Source organism: Oculina patagonica, chromosome 6 (genome assembly GCF_052425735.1).
Source record: "Oculina patagonica isolate OP01 chromosome 6, crgOcupat, whole genome shotgun sequence".
Classification (NCBI taxonomy): Eukaryota; Metazoa; Cnidaria; class Anthozoa; order Scleractinia; family Oculinidae; genus Oculina; species Oculina patagonica.
The window spans coordinates 33,085,209-33,101,265 of NC_135763.1; the positions used below are offsets into that span (position 1 = coordinate 33,085,209).

General features: G+C 38.5%; 1 protein-coding gene and 1 long non-coding RNA gene across 7 annotated transcripts in view; one reads left to right on the forward strand and one right to left on the reverse strand.

The window, feature by feature from the left end:
* Window positions 1-16,057, reverse strand: part of LOC144656658 (uncharacterized) — a 523,850-nt gene that overhangs the window by 417,022 nt on the left and 90,771 nt on the right. The gene's annotated exons all lie outside the window — the stretch shown is intronic.
* LOC144656631 (uncharacterized) overlaps window positions 1-16,057 on the forward strand; it is a 144,400-nt gene that overhangs the window by 119,913 nt on the left and 8,430 nt on the right. Inside the window, exons 1-5 of one of the 6 annotated variants that reach the window (XM_078516877.1) lie at window positions 2,960-3,036; window positions 7,583-7,683; window positions 9,115-9,169; window positions 12,275-15,241; window positions 15,701-15,961. In XM_078516877.1, the coding sequence (XP_078373003.1) occupies window positions 9,161-9,169; window positions 12,275-15,241; window positions 15,701-15,961 (3,237 nt within the window). In that variant the 5' untranslated portion in view covers window positions 2,960-3,036; window positions 7,583-7,683; window positions 9,115-9,160. Of the gene's footprint in view, window positions 1-2,959; window positions 3,037-5,054; window positions 5,241-7,582; window positions 7,695-9,114; window positions 9,175-12,274; window positions 15,242-15,700; window positions 15,962-16,057 lie in introns of those variants that run through there. The other 5 variants (XM_078516875.1, XM_078516874.1, XM_078516879.1 and 2 more) reach the window with 5 other exon arrangements.

Consider the following 16,057-nt stretch of genomic DNA (forward strand, 5'->3'; position numbering starts at 1 on the left):
AAGACAGACAAATGTTGTTCGTGTTCAAGTAAGTTTAATATGTACGTTGTGTGGCGGAGTTGACTTGCTAGAGATTCATTCATCGCGGCCGACAATTTCTCTTCGTAAATAATTTTAGCCTAATATCACAGCTTCAAAAAAAAGCGCACTGGAAACAGATTGCTTGAAAGGACGAGTCGAGGATATAACTAAATTTGTGTGGAATCAAGTGAAAGCAAGGCAAGCCATTGACTTTGTTCTCAATCGATTTTCAGACGTTCAACAAACGATCTCTTCCATCAATCACAGGTGAATTAATTCTTCACTGAAAAGCTTAGAAAATTTACCATATATCATGATTGCTCGGCGGGACGGTCAGTTCAATTTATTTTTACAGTGAGACAGAGAAACGAGTCAAATAATTTTCCTCGTTCAATCGAGCTTCATCGATGAATCATGAAGGGTCAATCATAAACAGTTTTATTAAGCTGATCAAACAAAACTACCCTGTGCAGGTGAATACAGATCATTTGTTTTTATCTTAAAATTGTATTTTTTTCGTCAAATTAGAACTGTAATTGCAACATTCTTTAACAAAGAAGTTTTCTTGTTTTTGTACTGGAAATGTCAACTCGTCGAGTAGCAGTTGTGGTTTCAATCCGAGCGAGGGCCGTGCGAGCAAATATAATTTTATTTCCATAATCTTGTTGATGAACGATTACTTGTGCGACTCGAAAGGTGAGCCTCAAAGATTTTTACGAGTAGAAATCATGTACTGTGCTCTCCCATGTTTAGAAAGGGTAAAATATTTCGTCTTCGTATATTATTTGAAAATACCTGGTAAGCAAAAGTTTTAGGAATTTAACTAAATAACCGCGCGACTGAGACTTGGAGGAAACACTCGTTGAAACTTCACTACAAAACGCAACCCAGCAAATAAACAATTTCTTGCATAGTTTTTTTTTTTTTTTTTTCATTTTAACGGACTTGGTTTTATACTGAGAGGTTGTTTTTTGCCCTTTAAATGAAGCCACAGGGACGTCTTCTTCGGTGAGAGTAATTTTCTTTACCTCCATCACGATTTTCTTGGGCAAGCGGGCTTGATGACGATTCAAAATTTCCCGCGAACCTAACTACAACTACCAGAAGTCTTTGCGCTTTTACGTCATAATGCAAATGGTCTATTGCTGCTTGTTAGAAATACTCAGCCCGAATACAGCCGTGCACGCGTTGCATTCCTATATTAGTTTTAACTACACGCCATCACAATCAAATCGCATCACCTGTTTCAGTTTCAAGTTCCTAGCAGGTGGTTGTCTTTCTTGCCCAGAGAAATCAGTCTAAGAATCTATTTGTAAACTGTTATGGAAATAGAAGCTCGCACTTCAGCTGTACCGACAATACCGGGAAAGGATTTGTGTCTGGCACTGCAGGTATTTTAATATACTGACTTGTGACGTGATCTATTCGTCGGGTGTCCAGTCTTTTCTGGTTTTATTTAGATTTCTAATAATCCTTCGTTGATCTCTAATTCTGGGAAACAAATTTTTATCTTGACAACGTTCTGTTTACTACCGTCGAGGGTACGACCTACCAAAGAGAGCTGCTTAAGCTAATCTATTACATCATATTATAGCAGCAACAAGAACCGTCGATTATTGGTAATCAAAACAAATTTTTAAGCTCAATTTCTACCCCTCTCTCGAGTCCAGTCTCTGTTCCTCCCCGGAGAGGAGCGCAGGCTCATTTCTCGAACAGCGGCTGCTAATGGAGCATAAACAAATTTTGGATATCCAAAAATGATGACTGTACTGTATGGAAACTCGCTCACTCGTGTTGTATTGAAAATCTGCAAATCTAATTGGATTTCCCACTGTATTCTTGTGACCTTTGTCTTAAAAATATATGATTCAGTAGAGTTAAAACAATTAGACTACTTACCCTCTCTCGATTTCTGTAACACGAGGGCGAATAGACTAATTGCTAATGACTGTCTTATGGAAAACTTCAAATCGGAGTACGAGTACAACTTTTCAAACCTTATAGCGTATTGTTTTTGCTTTTGATTATCACATTTCACACCAATCTTGTACTGATAGTCTCCTATTGAAATGGTCAGCAACAGAAAGGAATGAGGGCTCTGGGAACGTATCTAACTGGACTGAAATTCTAGTTGTACTCGATTTCGTACTCGCTCTCCGAGTTGAAAGTTCTCAATTAGGGAAATACTGCGCACAGCCCACCACTGTTTTTTTATTTTATTTTTGCTAAAAATTATGCCAGACATATATTATCATAATTTTAAATCATCTACAGTAAACTTCACAACTGTTGCTGAGCTTTTTCCTCAGCACTTTAGGGATATATTCGTCTTTTTTTAATGCAACAGCCACATTAACTAGTTGCTTATTACATTAAGAGAAGGATATATTAGTAAGAGACACAAGCAGGCCTTTCGTAGCTGATTGTGATCTGCATCAATATCACAAATGAGAAGGGGGATGGGGTTTTGTTGTAAAACATGGAGCCTTCAAAACGTCGGCAGCAGAGCCCGCAGCACTGAAGCCCTAAGCTTTTTTGAGACCCTGTTAGTTGGGAGGAACAAGTCTCCTCCGCAGACCATTTTACGGTTGTAACGAAACTTGGTCACTAGCCCTGCTTCTTTACCCATGTCATGTAAGATCACAAGTAAGTAAGTAAAGTTTTGGCTGCATAAGGCGCCTATGATGTCAACTTATTTATTTACTTATTTATTTATTTACTTATTTATTTATTTTAATTTATTTTTTAACGTCAACCACACTAGTTAGCTGGTTAATACAAACTTCGTATTCATAATTATTGATTTTGTTTCCCACAATATCATGACCCCATTTGCTCTTCCTCGTTTCCAGGCTACACTCTTTTTTGGTGATTAAGCTAGCAGTCTGAATGTTTGATTTATTTTCACTTCCATTTCCTTATGTAAATTTGTGACCAAATGCTCCGTGTGTTTACATTCAATTTCGCATTATCATTAACTTCGCCCAAAGAGTTTTGAGGAAGCCTCTTGGGAAGGTAAGTTTTGTGTAGCCTACATAGCGCACTTCTTTGCTTTACTAAAAACATTGCAAATTGATATTCATGCTCGAGGAATGTTTTGTAGGTAAATCGCGATCACTATGACACGTTGCTGAATACATGTCTAGTGAGAAGTCTTTTTGCCTCATTGGTTCTTTTATCTGCTTTTAAATTCTGAAAGCAGATAAACGAAGCAGATAAACGAAGCAGAAAAACGACTAAAGCAAAGCAGATAAACGACTGTTTCCAAGTCATATTTATTTTTCCTGTGGACAGCAGCAATGTCATGCGCAAAATGGTTTCCCTTCTCATGCTTCCTGATGTTGAAGTATAACCGTGTCACGGGATTGATCCTGAGTTAGTGATAAATTCAACAAAGAAGTAAAAATGTTTAGTGGATTTCAAAAGGGACAAAACAGTATTTAACAAATGCTTCAAAAATTACCAACAGTCTTTGTGAACTAATTCCGCTTCAACTGCAGCTAACGCGGTTTTGACATATTCTGCTTTGATGTACATACCTAACTACGTGCCGGATGCACATTTATAATAATAATAATGATGATGATGATCATGGTAATAATAACTAATAGCTCGAAGGAAAGTGGAACCTAATATTCAAATTCATTAATTTCGGTTAGCTATTAAATATACACACACATTAATGAGGATAGGTGCTCTAGCTGTTTACCTTTACTTATCCTTGTCCTTATCTTTTTAACTTAATCATGCATCAGAAAGATTTGTTCTTTCGGAACCTTTTTTGACTTAATTCCGAGTCCTATAGTTCCAAATCGAGCAACCCTCGCTTAGGTTGGGTCTGCATTCCATGCTATAGGTCATTATAGCCTGACGAAACAATAAGTAAAGTTCTATCAATAAATCAACACCTGGCATTTCTAGTCCCGCCACGCTTCCGCGAACCCTCAATTTCTATAACCTCCCGATAACTCGAGCTAAAGTCCTAAAAGTCGTTCCCCCTGGACTTACGTCTCCTGACGTCACTCAATCGAACACTGCAACTTTCCCTTTCCCCCTCCCCCTCACTCCAGATTTTCGAACCAAATATTTTTCTTTGGAGTACAGTAAAAACCCGCATATAAGAACCTAACATTTAAGAACCTGTTAGGCTAAAATTTCATTTTTAAGCACCCATCACATAAGAACCATTTTAGGCTGGATTCTAAAACAGGTTCTTATTTTCAAAAAAGAAAAAATAATCTTCTCAAAAATATAGAATTAAAAAATCTTCTCAAAAATATATTTATAACACAGTCTGTACACATCATAGTTACAGCATAGTTACAAGATTTATTGGGAATTATAGTGAAGGTTACAGTATAGTTTTGATTTTAACAGAATCAGATTAAAAAAGTATAGTATTTTGCTTACCGAAGCCTCCAAGAATACTGTTATTGGACATTAAAGAGCAGATTATTTAAAAATTCTACTTTATTTCTTGAACAAAAGTTAAGAACCTAATTTAGAACCTAGTAAGCCTAATTTTACACTAAATACCATTTATATAAGAACCTGTTTAGGCTAACTTGAAAAAACCTAGGTTCTTATACGCGGGTATTTACTGTATTCCACACTGCTGCAGAGAGCAGACGAAACCCGAGAAACGAAAGCAAAGGTTAATGGCGATATTTTATCCTACTGAATATTGAATCGAAAACGTCCTGCTTTATATCCCTCTTTTTCTTCTGGGGATCGACACTAGATCGACATCTTGCAGTAAATTGGTCTGCGATCAGGCCTACGCTCTGGATCCGGGAATAAAAGCGACAGAGCCGCAAAGAAGTGTATATGGAAATTTAAAGGAGCGATGTCATGGCATATTGAGTATGTTTAAGTGATGTGCAAAATTAGCTTTAAAACCTCAAAATAAAAGTTTACAAAGGTAACAAAACACTAAAGAGGAAAAATGCAAGGATTGTTTTGACTGAATTTTCTAGATGTGTTATTCGTGACACTGATACACTTTTATAAGATATTGAGCCGGGAAATTTCCCTTGAACATGATTGACGTTTATGTCACAGCTGGATACCACATTTAATTAATGGCAACACGCAAACACATTCTTCTCGAAAATGTTCCGTTTTCGCCTCTAAAACACAACAATATTATTCGTTTATTCTATTGCCGAAGGCAAATGAATGAAGAACGATGATCTGAGATCATTGTAAGATCAATAAAGGTGAGTTTATTGGATATTTCTTAATTTCAATTTCCCTGCTGGTGAATAGTTTGTTTACATGAGCTAAACAGGCCCAAACTTGACTGCCGATGAATTCTTATTTTGCACCAACATAAACGTTGTCCAGTCACATGATCGTAGTGTACAGGGAAGATTCCCTTTCCCTTGTATAGTGATGGTACAGTAGTCTCATTCTAAGCATAAATGCAACAGCGGTGGATATGCGTTATTTACTCGATTAAATATTCCACGCGCTGATTTAATGTCTGGCTTCTGTAAATTTTAGTTTAATACCAAGATAACTCAGTTCATCTGTCACTAAAAGCGATGTAACAAACAGCCACACAAAAACAAAAACGCATCATAGAGATCCACTTTTTTCAGGCCAAGTAGGTTTGAATTGGCACATTAGCCTAGAAGCACTCGTTTCTTATCTCACGGTGTTTCATTGGGTTTCACGGAACAATAGATCAAGAAAATATATAACAGATATACAGGATATAAAAATAAAATATAAAATAATGATGATTCCTGAGGCAACTGCACGATATTTCATAACTTGAACAAGTCTTCTCTATGTATAGCCTTAAACGCCAAGGTATAAACGACTTGGAATTCACATCAAAAAAGCTTGTTAAACAACCCAGTGGTTTTATCACGCATTCGGATTTTGTGAAGGAAACCACGATGCTTTTCAGATGCCTTTTTAAATGCCTTTAGACTCCTTTCAGCTGTCGATATGTATAATAAATCCATCGATCTTTTTATTCAATTTACTACCTCCAAGAACGTTAAGTGTGCATCAACTGGTCGACACAAGGAAATGTCGTTATATTGACAACACTTTTACTCGCAATATCAGTTGTTTAAGTTTAATAATCCATGGAATAACGCATCTTAATATTAATAAGAAGAGAAACAAACAGTTTGGAACGAGTGGACTTACATTAGTTCAACTTGAGCTCGTAAGCTACATGCTGCAGTTACTATACGTTGTTGAACAAACCTTCCTGGACGAAACTATCACGAAAAATGAGGTATATCCAGTCCAGCCCTTGTGTACTGTGTCTTTTCAAAGACAAAAAGACTGGATATGTCGTGTAATTCGAGGTACGAGACAATCTGAAGGCCGCCGAACCTCAGTCAGTCAATTTGACTCTCCCATTGTCCATTCGCCTTCTTAATGTCGATTCCGTTTGGAAGAACTTGTATGTTCGTGGGGACTATCTTGAGAAATAGACCTTACACGAAGCAGACCATCAACGGAACCAGACTAGTATTTACGGTATGCGGTTGAAAATGAACTGTTGCTCTGAACACTTGGATCATCATTTTATGAAGTTGTCATCGCCTACTTCGAATTCATCGGAAATTCCTTAAGGTTTCACATATAATAATTATCATCTTCACCGGAAACTTTTCCATTCGCATCAATTTTCAAACCCCTGTAACTCATTAGCAGCACCTTTAATAAATAATGCCCCTTACACACCAAACAAACCAAGTCAGCAAGTCTTAGCCATGAAAAAAAAAACAGCAGTACATATATCGTCAATCAGTTGTGCAGCAGTGTGTCTGGATGCCATGGTCCCTATACCGAGCTGAGAGACAGTGTAATCAGTACTAGTCTTCCGCAAAACTAAAGACATAACCTCATCACCTGCCGATCCACTGCGAGTCGAAAACCCAGACAACACAAAGACCTAATCACGTACTAACCCTTTATATTACGTGTTTACTTTAAATGACCTGCTGAATTTCTTCAGGCTCGTTTTTATCTCTCACTTACAAAATTACAGGAGACCCTTTAAGCTCCTTTAATTTCATGGAACTTGTTACCGGGGGTGCTCTCTAAAGATTTGGGTGGGATATGCTGCGCACTTCTTTAAACCCTTTCCCCATTTCGAATTCAGACCTGAGCTAAAAATCGGCTATATAAGCTAGGCCCCCACTCCCCAAGCGTTTACTAAAGCGAATGCCCAGATAGAGCTTATGAGAGTTAACTATAAACTTAACTGGGAACAGTGTTTATTTTATTGTGTTGTAAAACGGATCTGAGGATAAAACTAGACTACTTGTAGTCTATTGGGAAATGTTATTTGCTTTTAACTGTTTAAATTTAAAAAAAAATTCCAGATATATATATATGTTCTCTTTGTCATTTTGCTACAAGTATGGACGAAATATAATATTCATTTTACCCAGGTATACGTTAAATTTCAATTTCCCAGATCAGCGATGAGGCCAAATACGCAACAATTTCCCGGCAAAACAGCGGGATTGAGGCTGGAGCTACTTGAGTTGTTAATAATTTTGTATTTCTTAATTATTTATGCAAACAGTTCGTCATGTGACTTCCAAGATCAGATTGCTAAACTGGGCTTGAAGTTAGAATTCATTTGTAGTTATCTTGTTTTACCAAGCTAAACAAGAGTTTTTGCAGGTATGTATCATGTTTAAAAGTGTTCAAATAGTATGCACGATGTTCAGTGAACGAAGAAAGAGTCCAACCAGAGTGGGCTCAATTATTTAGTTAAAACGAAACGAAATCATTTCCGGTCTTATTTCCGCTCGCTACAAACAGTGCTATCGTTTACTCTCAAGAGGGAAATAAGTTGATGATTTGGTATTCTTGCGAGTGGATTGAATAACTGCCAAAACTCTTTATCAGCAGATGCAACGATTTTATTATGCAATTTGAGGCAATTGCACAAATCAACCGCACCTCAACCAACCAACAAAATAAGCAACTTCGAAAAACCTCAAAAACGCACGGGGCATTTGTCAGATTTTGAAGACTTTGAAGCGGGTTGGACGTATATGTATGAGCAGAAGCTATGCTCTACCCCCGTAGCATTTGAGATTTCGACCAAGCATGACCAAGGCTGGCACTGACGCATTTCACAGTTCTAGCTAGTTCTAGGCACGCTGAGAGCATCTGAGAGGAATTTGCTGGGTTAATTGCGTGACTTTTCAGAACTAAAATCTCTATTTGTCTCCCTTCCTCGCCCCCATCTAACATTAAATTTGGTATACCGTTAACTGTAAACAATAGTCCTCCGACCGAATCTTCGGTCTTGTGAGCGTTAACCCGCCAACTCGCGGATCTTGTCGCTGAGATATGCAAAGGCTAAAAGATTCTCGGAATATTGGGGCCCGGGTATTGGGGTCAATTAACAGCAAGCCTACAGTACTTAAGATGAATACCAAACGACGCGAAGCTTTGTCTCCCAATGCAACAAAATCCCGGAAAAGCCACTCAGACATTAAAAAAAGAAAGCTCATCTTCGGCTTCTTAGAAAGCCAAAAATTTGATACCGCAACATCGGCGCAGCGGTAGCGTCACTCAACCGTATTTAATTTGTTTTCACATGGTACACCTCCCCCTCCCTCCAGGCTTGTCACATGCTTCTTGGCGGACTACTATTGCTATAGCTACGTAAGGCACTATTTATACGCGCAAAGCATACGGTTGACAAATTTGAACTTTAAGCGGTAAACTTTGCAGTGTCAAGTTCTGGTTTGCCAGCTTATTGCGTCAGGCTAGACCGCTACAGCAGTTTCTTCCAGGTGAATAGCTATAAACTGTATGATCTTGCATGACATTATTGTCATTATGGTTTTTGAATAACTCAGTTATAAGGTTCAATATGTTTTTGGTCTCTTTTCGGTCATTCGGGAATCCGCACGTGCTCAACTGATCGGAATAAGTTCGAAGATCAACGGTTGAACAAAGTTGAGGGTTTATTTTATTGCTGCTTAAAGTTCAAGCCACCGCTGTTTACAAATTACGAATAATTTTTTGTAAACCTCTTTCTTCGTTTCTCGCCGTGTTAGAACATTAAATATAACCTATTTTATGTTCTTTACACAGTAAATACAGGCAAGTGCAAGTTGTTGATGATGCAAGCGGAAAATGAATGAAGCAGGTAAAGTATCCGCAGCTATAAGATTGTAGATATATTTGTGTACGAGCAGCAGACTGTTGGGGCCTGTTTACATGATTCCGGAATGACTTTCATTCCGGAACGAGTTCATTCCATCCCCATACATTTCTCTGTATCTGTTTACATGATACCGAGACGAAAGTCAAGTCATTCCGGAATGAGCTCATTCCGGTTTTCATTCCGGAATGAAAGTTTCGTTCTGGGATGACATTTTATTCTGGTATCATGTAAACACAGAACGAATTTCGTTCCGAGATGAACTTGCAACTTGTTGAACCGCATACGGACTCCACCATTTGAATTCAGAGCGAAAAAACGTAATAGCATTTACTGTTTAGCCCAAAGAAGCAGCTCTATGGTCAAATTACTCGTCACAACTGCAGATACGGCCATTAATGGGCACAAAAACATGTTTGCGCGAAACATGCGCCATCTTGTTTTGATCTCGCGCGAAACATGTGCCACCTTGTTTTGATCTCGCGCGGAAATCGTGCACGTGAAAATGCCTTTTGTTGAACCGGTCGACTCTGTCATGTAAATGCAGAACGAATTTCATTCCGGAACGAGTTTCGTTCGGGAATGAAAGTCATTCCGCAATCATGTAAACAGGCCCTTAGACAAGAATTCCAAGATCTTACTTCTTTCTAGTAGTGAAAGGACTAATATAGGATGTACGTTCTGCCTGCGGTTATAGGTTCGGGTGGGTAACTTAATTTATAGTTTTTGACAGAAGCCCTACCGAAAGAGTAGATACATGCACACTCAACGTAGCTTAATCGCTGGCTGGCCCCTGCATGCATATTTGGCAAAATGACGTATTGGCACAAATCTAATTGTTTATTTTCACTCCACTAACCGCAAGCAAACCAGAGTACGAGTGTGGGATCGGAATAAGCAATTGAATTGGCGCCATACTGTTATTCCACCATTAAGCCGAATAGAGTCATTTTTACCGCGCTTTCTTCGTTCTTTGCAATTTTTTTAACTTTCAGCCGTCCAGGATCACTGTAACGCGGATTCTTAAATAAAACTGTTACCGATAAAACGAAGCAAGCGTAATTTCCAAGCACACTGAAACGGGCGAAGGTCTGACTCTCTCTGGATTTAGATCTCTTTTCTCTCGCCCGCTGCGTCCAGTTCTCTCCCGATTTCTTCCGCTTTCCACGATAGAAAAAAATACGAGTAAAAAGGGGCCTGTGACTTCTGCTTGCATCGCGAAAGGTTTGTTTGCAGTCGGTAAACTGAAGGTTTTTTCAGTTCATTGACCTCGTCTGTACGTATACTTTATTATCAAAACACACATTCTTTGTATTCATCATAGATAATGTCCTTAACATTACATGGTCCATTGCGTAAAGCCTGGGGGCGTGCTATGATTGTGTTGGTTTTCCAGTAAACTGAAGTACACTTAAGCAATTTGAATTCACAATTTTACGTTTAAAACACATAACTCTAATTCGCAGGCTTTTATGCTTGGTTTCTGCAAAGTTTGCTCCCCGTAAAGTTAATTTCCTGTCGAAAGCGTTAAAAACAGTGGTGAATAAATTATGATTATTAGCGAGGGTTTGATTAAAGTTGATTTCCATTCATCTTTACTGATTGTATCATAACCGACCACCATTAGCCAGATATTGAATGGAACTTTAAATCTACATTTTGCAGCGAAAAAAGTGGCGGAATCTAAATTTAAAATACTTGTTTACGCATTATAGAGACACGAAAACCACACAAACCCTGTAGGCTGTATAGGGACTATAAGGGTCGTTGTTTTAAGGGGCTAGGTCACGGTATTTTAGAAAACTCTGTTCATTTTCGTTAATTAAGAGCTGTAAACTTCAAATTGGAAGAGCAAATGTCATTTATTGGCAAAATCAGGGCCACATAACAAACAAGGATGATTTTCGAGCACTGTAAATGACACTTTCATAGAAATTGAGATAAACTTGAAAAAAGTCGGGCCGACGTTTTTCAAGTTTACCCAAACGCAATCCATTTTAATTTTCTCGAATTTTGCCCATCGATGGCCCTGTTTGGCCTTTCTGTGTTTCTTTTGAGTTATTAGAGAGGTTAAGCATGACGTTTATTTTTCCCGCAAACGGCAAAAATTCAACTTCGTGAATGTGTTATTTTCCCTCTATTTTTATGAGAGATTAATTTAAGAATTCCATAAAAAGGTAAAAAAATGAAAGGCAAGCTCGCGTTTGCCGTTTGCCGTATAACGTCATGCTTAATCTCTCTATCGTACAGTTTTAAGCCGTTATTGTGATATTTAAGTTAATTACCGTATTTACTCGAATAAGCGCCGCCCCCGATTAAGCGCCGCCCTCGAAAAAGCGCCGCATTTGGGACAAAAAAGTTATTAAGCGCCGCCCCCGAATAAGTGCCGCAGACCCGATTCGGCGCTTTTTTGAGGAAATCCGTTTGACATATATAGCACTATAAAGCAACTCTAAAACAAACTTGGACATTTCTTTCCATCAAAAGCGATGTGTTGCAGCTCAAAGTTATTGTTTTACCGCTTGCTCATTAGTTTCTCTATCCAACATTCTTACAAAATTATACGTAGTTCTGTAAATGTTGTGAAGACCACGATCTTTGCCAGGACAAACAAGGGATTAATACTGACAATCAAAAGACGTTATTTTCAATTACCTGTAAAAGATTAAATTCTTTGTGGCGTCCAAATTTTAAATAAGCGCCCCCCTCAAATAAGCGCCGCCCTCGAATAAGCGCCGCACTTGAGGCGCGAAAAATTTAATAAGCGCCGCGGCGCTTATTCGAGTAAATACGGTATACACCCTTTTAATAAGTCGAGACGCCGTTTTGAATATTTAACTTTCCCCGAATGACGTCGTTAATGAAATATTCATTTGTGCCTCGACGTATTAAAATAAAGTATCTACCATTGTAATAAGCCGAGGTGTCATTTTGAATACTTTATTAATGACGTCATTTGCGGAAAAATAAAAATTCAAAATGGCCCCTTGACTTATTAAAATGGTGTATATGACCGGTTGGTCAGTGCCGAAATTGCCTAAAATTGCGTGACATAGCCCCTTTAACAACAACATTTTTTCTGCATCGTAGGAACTAACCAGGCTAGGGAACGGAATGAAACGCTATCGTGCTATCAAATGCTTGGAAACAATAGAAAGAGATCTTCAAGACGGTAATTCAGCAAAGGCAGAGGAAACGCTACAAAAATGTCACAAGTACCTCCAAGAGTTGATACCAAATGATTTTTCTAATCTCAATTCAGAGGAGATACAATTAGTGGAACGTGCAGAGCAAATATACATAAAGGATGAGCCGTGGAATTCCAAAAATGGATCCATTTTGTTGGCCCAAGAGTCCTCAGAAGAACACCTTTTCGTCCGCTGGCTCAACGCTTTTGGTGTCCTTGCTTCGAAGATGTATGATTTTGACATAGCTGTTGATGTGCTTGAGCAGTCTGTTAAATACATAGACGATGCTGATGACGAGAAATTGAATTTTAGCTTGGCTGTTGCTCAAAATAATTTAGGCTGTGTATATATTTGTAAAGGATTATTTCAAAACGCAAAAGAAAGTCTTAAAACCGCTCTTAGAAGATTTGAAATGATTAAGAACTCGACTAACGGTTATATAGTTGAAGAGGATATTGTAACGGTTCTTAACAACTTAAGACAGGTACATCAGGCCCAGAGAAACTATGCGGCTGATCAGCAAGTTCAAAATGACCTCCTTAGTTGTTTACATCAAGCTCCCTTGCCCCCAAGAATCATTGCCATCGTAGAATATAATGAAGCTTGTGCTTCTTTGGACAATCATTATCTTAGAAAAGCTTTGAACGCTTTCGAGAAGTTGAAGACTTTCTGCGAAACAAAATTACAACAAGACGAGGAAGTGGTAAAATGTATTTCGCTGAAAATTTGTTTGGTTTATCTTTTGCTTGGAAACTCTTCAAAGACTGCAGCAATTATTGACACTGATACCATAAAATTACCTGAACTGATAGAACTTGTTAGTGTAAAAAGTAACTTTCCTCTGGGCTTTTCAGTAACAGTTGCAGAGATTTTAGTGGACATTTGTGTTAATCAAGGTAATCAAGACTTAGCATGTAAATTGCTGGCATATCTTGTGACGATTTGTCGAGAAACATGTGGGGCAAATCATCCAACCTTTGCTACTATCATGCTAAAGCAGGGACTTGTTTTCTCCATCATGGGAAAAACAGAGACTTCAAGGCAATGTCTTAGAAGTGCATTAGAGATTTTTACAAGAGCTTTTGGTGCTGTTCACCCCGACGTGCTCAAATGCGAAACAGGTCTCGTGCGATTAGAATCCAGCGATGGATTACAAGAGAAGTCTTTGTTGCACTGTCAAAGAGTTCTGGAAAATGTGGAAAAGATTTATCAAATTTCATTCGTGGAACAACTAAAGGAGAAGTTTGAAGAAAAGTTTGAACACAGCGGAAAATCAATTCCTGAAACGGACCAAGAAGTACACTTTAAACTTGAAAGTCTAGTTGCTGAGTTTGGTGTGGAAATTAGTGGTGTTCTCTCACAACACCAGCCCAGTGATCTTGGAGACGACATAGTATCACTCCCTGAGGTTGACGATAGTCCAGATTTTCCAATCTCCTCTTATCCTGAAGAAATTTGCGCAAAGTTCAGCCTTGACTATCTGAAGACTGGTTTATCGTTATTCAGCATTGGGAGGGTGGCCCAAAGTATTGTATTTCTGTTGCTGTCGTGCAATTATACGAAGATGTTCCATAACTATTTGGACTGTTCTGATGTCATTTTAGTTCAAGTGATTTTCGTTTTGTGTCATCTTAAAGCTACGAAGGACCAAAGAATCCTGAAAGAAAAACTGTTGAGAAATAAACTTAAAGTGTTAAGGAACTACATCGAGGGTAGATCTGGACAACATAACCAGCCAGAAAGAAAAACTCTGTTTTTTGACGAAACTGTAAACTTAAAAGTTTCCCTCGCACTCTTTGTTCAATATTTCGAAGAGATGGAAATGTTTGACATGATTGATGTTGTACATGGATTGTTTTCAAAACTCCAAAATCACCACTCACAGAAAATGACTACCATCTTGCTCGTGGAGGAGCTGAGATTTGTATTCTGTAGCTCAAGTATTGAATGTCTTGGACGAATTGCCACACATGACTTGATCTTTACAACACCGCTTGCTACGATGTATAGCGTTCAAAATCATGTAGAAGGAAAGACGCATGCAGCGTGTAAACCCGTTCTAAAGGACCAAAATTCGTTTCATAAAGATAACATCTCTGCAGAAAGACAACCAAGGAATGTGTACAGGATTTTGGCACTTAAAAGAGACAAGATTCCATTTGAGAGGTTTTGCAGATTTCTCGTATACTGCCCAATATCATACGATGTCGATATTGCAGTACTAAAGCAAATAAGTGACTGCAGCGTGAAGTCCGTAGAAGACATCCTACCTCAGCTGATTCTTAGAAATCAAAATCGAGTAACTTCAACACAATATTTCATAGAGCTGGAACCTTTAGTTTCTTTAGAAACTGACATTTCTTTCCTTCTTGGTGACTTGACTTTATTACCACTCATCTTGTCATCAGCCGACGAGGGTGCTAAATCGGAAATGCAACCTCTGGTCTTCATCACTACTGCTAAGACATGCGACGGAACTGTAGCATTTATTTTTTCAGACAGGGCAACAAGCAGATTTGTATTTGGGCAGCTTATGAAGCAGATTTTTACCAATCTAGAAAAGCTGGGTGAGATTGCCGACGTGGGGATCGTGGATGACCATCTCGTGTTGAAAATCCAAAGTCCATTTACCGGGCAGATCGTTATGTGGTGTGTGGGAGACTCCATCAAAATCAAGACCCAGCTTATACAAGTCAAACAAAGCCCTGTAAAACGTGAGATTTGCCATGAGGAAATATCACATTGTAATGGTCCCATCATCAACAGGTTTTTTGCCGAAGAAATAGAAAGATGTGCTGGTAGTTTTGGCATTCCCTTTGAAGAGCAAATCGAGAAAGCTTGGTGCATTGTATCGCTGCTTCCTGAAACAGTAAGAGTTGTGCGTCATGTTCTTCTTAAAACTTAAGTTATTTTCCTAGGTCAATGTGGAAAAATAGATATTAGGTTAATTACCTTCTGAACTGTGAATTTCCTTAGCTGATAAAGTTTAAAGTTTTTGAGTCGGACAGCGAGAAAAGATAGTTCCACGCTTCTTCTTATGACAAAAAGATTTTTTCTAGTTAACCGGTTTCTAGAATCCTACTGGCAAATATTGATCAGGTCTATTCATTAATCCCTAAGACAGAAACCCTTCACCTGGGATCAATTCTCGGCAATTAAATATTAATCTCTTGCAATTCGATATTTTGACAGGTCTTATACACCTTCGCATTCAATGAGGGTAACCTAGCTTGTATCTGTTGCAAACCGAACGGTCCTTTTAAGTAATTGAAAAGCAAGGTAAATAGTGCATTGTCATTGAATGTTAATTGCAAGTTTTTGTTATTAGGGGCACAAGACGCAAGCATTGCAGGGCAAGGGCAGCCTTCCATACCCAGCTTCTCCCTTGAGAATGGAGTCACCGAGGGAGAGTTCCGGTCTAAGCTTGTCGAATGAAGAAGACATGTTGTCAGAATCTTGTACACAAACAGATTCTTTGAGTATTCCCATCACTTATGACTTTGGAACACAAACTGATGAAAGCAGTTCATCACATCATCTGGAAAATTCGATTGCAGGTTGTGTAACTGATGCTTCAGACGCCACCACTGTAAGTACTACTGTTTGGTTTTACTTACTTATCCTCTTTGTGCCCCGGAGTACACTTGAGGCCACATTTGCTTTTGGAGGGTTGATATTCACTTTG